The 3021-nt window shown below is 47.0% G+C and overlaps 1 protein-coding gene across 1 annotated transcript in view; it reads left to right on the top strand.

Annotated features, from left to right (window-relative positions):
• Nucleotides 1–1167: 1167 nt before the first annotated feature.
• The window catches only part of LOC104497603 (transmembrane protein 163-like), a gene marked incomplete at its 5' end in the record, with an annotated part of 11472 nt that continues 9618 nt past the window's right edge, over nt 1168–3021 (top strand). The window contains one exon of the mRNA XM_010140870.1: nt 1168–1475. Within this exon, the coding sequence (XP_010139172.1) occupies nt 1168–1475 (308 nt within the window). The remainder of the gene's footprint in view (nt 1476–3021) is intronic.

Below are 3021 nucleotides of genomic sequence, written 5' to 3'. Positions count from 1 at the left end.
TTGAGGTCTCTTCCGGCTGGATGATTCTGTGTCTGTGTCTGTGTGAAATCAGGGCAAAGTTCTAGGGTCAGAATTAGCAAGATGCATTCTACGAAAAGATTAGGAGCACAAATCAGCTGAAATTCAGTTACTAGGCTGGGAACTGAGTTAAAACGTCTCCACCTAATAAGACAAGCACTGAGGCATCCCCTGCAGTTTTTTTTTCAGTTTCTACAGTAGATTCAGAAAGAGAACAAAGTCACCATCATCAACAATTTTTCCTTGAGCCACAAGATAATGCTGCTTCTGGTGAAATCCTTGAAAGCAAGTCAGTACTGTTGTCACATTTTTGAAAACCCCTCTTCTCAGTTGGGGACAATGTGTTTCCGTAAAGCAGTGGAAAGCTTCCCGCTGACTTCTGTTATTCCTCTCCTAGAACCAAAACAAGAGCATCCTAGAAAAGCTTTCTTTGGGGAACCCGTCACAGCATAAAATCTTGCATAAAATAAATCTTAAATAGGGACATGGTAGCTGTTAGAGTGCTGTGTAATGAGGTGGCAGTCCAGGATGGGCCCCTTGCCTCATGTACATATGTAATAAGATATATGTATCCTTTAATTAAGGTCTTATGTGCAGTGTAGTAGTAATGAGGGGAAATGATGAAAAGAAATGGAAAAGGAAAGAGCTTTATTCACCACGCTGAAAAGCCTTTATCGTATGGAAATGATCAGAATTTAAATTTTTATCATCTGTCACAATTTGCTGCTGCTTTAATTAAAATAACACCAAGGATGTGTAGAGTGAGCCTGGCTAGATGTGCTTCGTGCTTGTAATGCCTGTCAGATGGGAAGGCAAGGGGTACGGAGAGGGCAGGGCTGCGGGAAGATCCGGAGGGAGATGGTGCCAGATGGCCAGGCTTATTTTATTAATTTAGATCTCCATTATGGCTTCTCTCCTCTTCGTTTCTCCAAAGGATGGGTTAGTTTAATGGGAATCATTTCGCAGCCACAGTTTGACATGTTTAACTCTTCTGCCCATACCACTGCAGCAAAGTGCGTGTGCCAGTCGCGTCTCCCATCCGCCGGCCACTCAGTGAGGCTCTACCCAGGTGCCTAGCACACCCTCCAGCAGGTCCTGTGTTGAATCCCTCTTAGCAGGTGCTCCCTGCCGTGACGTCCTGACACACAGCGTTCCAGTGCGGCCAGCCACTGACCTGGGCCGGTCCCAGCCCCTGCTCACCGCAGCGCAGCGGCACCGAGGCAGCGTTGGACCGTTTCGCTCCCGTTAACGGGCTGCGGGGGCTGTCCACGCTGCTGGGCTTCACCGTGTACCTTGGGCTGAGCTCGTCTTACATCTGCACAGCCTTCTTGCTACTAGCAAGAAGCTTTTCGTCTGCCTGGACACCCAGAGAGCACGGCAAAGTACTGAGGAAGGTGGACCGAAAAGATTTTTCCCCCCCGGTTTGGTCTTCCCGCACCGCGTGTGCGGTTTCCGAGGTATCTGCCGCCTCCCCGTGGCTGTTGCGGAAAGCTGCACACAGCTGGAGACTGGGTTTAGCTAGTACTTAGGCTTAGGGGTTTAGAGATGAAAAAAGGAATATCGTCTGCTGAAAATCTGTTTGGCACAGTCTAAAGAAGGAAACTGCTGAGGTGTTTGCATTCAGAGTGCCGGTTTTTAATGTCTTCCCTTCCTGAGCCCACCGTGGTAACAAAGGAGCTTCAGTTTGTCAGGTCTTCTGCATGATCAGTGGTTACTGCGTTAGAATTAGCAACAAAATGAGAGTGTCTTCTGTGATTCAATGAAAAAAGCTGCCAAACTTATGAGGAATTTCTAGTTCTTGAATCCTCTCTGAAAAGCCTGTTCATTAATTCACATTGTGAGTTGGTTCAGAAATTTGTACCACATTTTCATCACTCCTCATGGATTCCAGTAAAGTGGCTAAACTCATTTTGATCACAGCAATATAGCTGGAACAAATGGCAAGATGTATTTCCACATTCTGTGAGTTTAGTGACATATACAGGAAAACCCCTGAATTCACCCCAAATATCTATGGTACGTGCCACGTCAAGAAAAGAACAAACCAGCTCAAAATAATGTGCCATGCAGAGGATGAACCCGTGCACTGTAACTCAGGGAACAGGGCATAACATTTTCAAGATTCTGAATTAATGATAGGACTTTTGAACATCTGTATCAATAACTTTCAAAATCTCTTGTATTATGATTCATAGTTTTTTCCAAACTCTGTGTAACTGTTGGCAGGCCCATTCCCAAGAATTTTGTAGGAAAACTGCATTCTGTCAGCCCGAGGCTGACAGTAGCGTGACTTTTGCTATCAGAGTTGTGCTGTCCCCTCCACTGGGTCTGCAGCGTTCAGTTCTCACGAATGACAAAGCTTGTGCTTTGCTGAGGAGGAACATGAAGACGAGGGATGCCTGGGAGCCATCAGTCAGCTTTTGGAGAGTCTGTGGGGTAATGATGAAGGGAGAGGTCCCATACAGTCATTGAGCATGGCAAATGAACCTCAAAAAACATGGCGTTGAACGGTCGATGACTCCACTGAGCGCTCGCCCAGCACACGTTGCCTGTGAAAAGCTGGGGCTGGCCCCTGGCCTGTGCAGGCTGAGAGCACGTCAAGTTCACACACTCCTTTGTGTTGCTCTTTTCATCTGCTCCTCTCCTGTTAGTGAGCGAGCAGCCTTCGTGCTCTGGAGAGCATCACGAGCAGGGTTGATTGCCACGCTCGCTGTTGCAAGTGGTTAAAGTAAAAACTGAACTCGCGCACCTATGGGAAGCTCATGTGTGGGAATGGCCCTTGGGCTGCTGGCTCGGCACGTCGGGGTAGAGCTGACCGGGCTGATGGAGCAGATCATTCTGCTTCAGGTTATTCTCAAGTCTTATGCATATGCTGTTTATTAAATATCAGGTAAAGATCTAATAAACTATTAGATGAGTGTTATGGTTTAGGATTTCGGCTCCAGGGCCTTGTTTTTGGCTTGAAACGAGGTTTCACTGCCTTTGTTATGGTGAGCGTGGGGG

Source organism: Buceros rhinoceros, unplaced genomic scaffold (assembly GCF_000710305.1).
Source record: "Buceros rhinoceros silvestris isolate BGI_N320 unplaced genomic scaffold, ASM71030v1 scaffold41127, whole genome shotgun sequence".
Taxonomy (NCBI): Eukaryota; Metazoa; Chordata; class Aves; order Bucerotiformes; family Bucerotidae; genus Buceros; species Buceros rhinoceros.
This window is presented reverse-complemented; position numbering and strand designations above follow the sequence as displayed.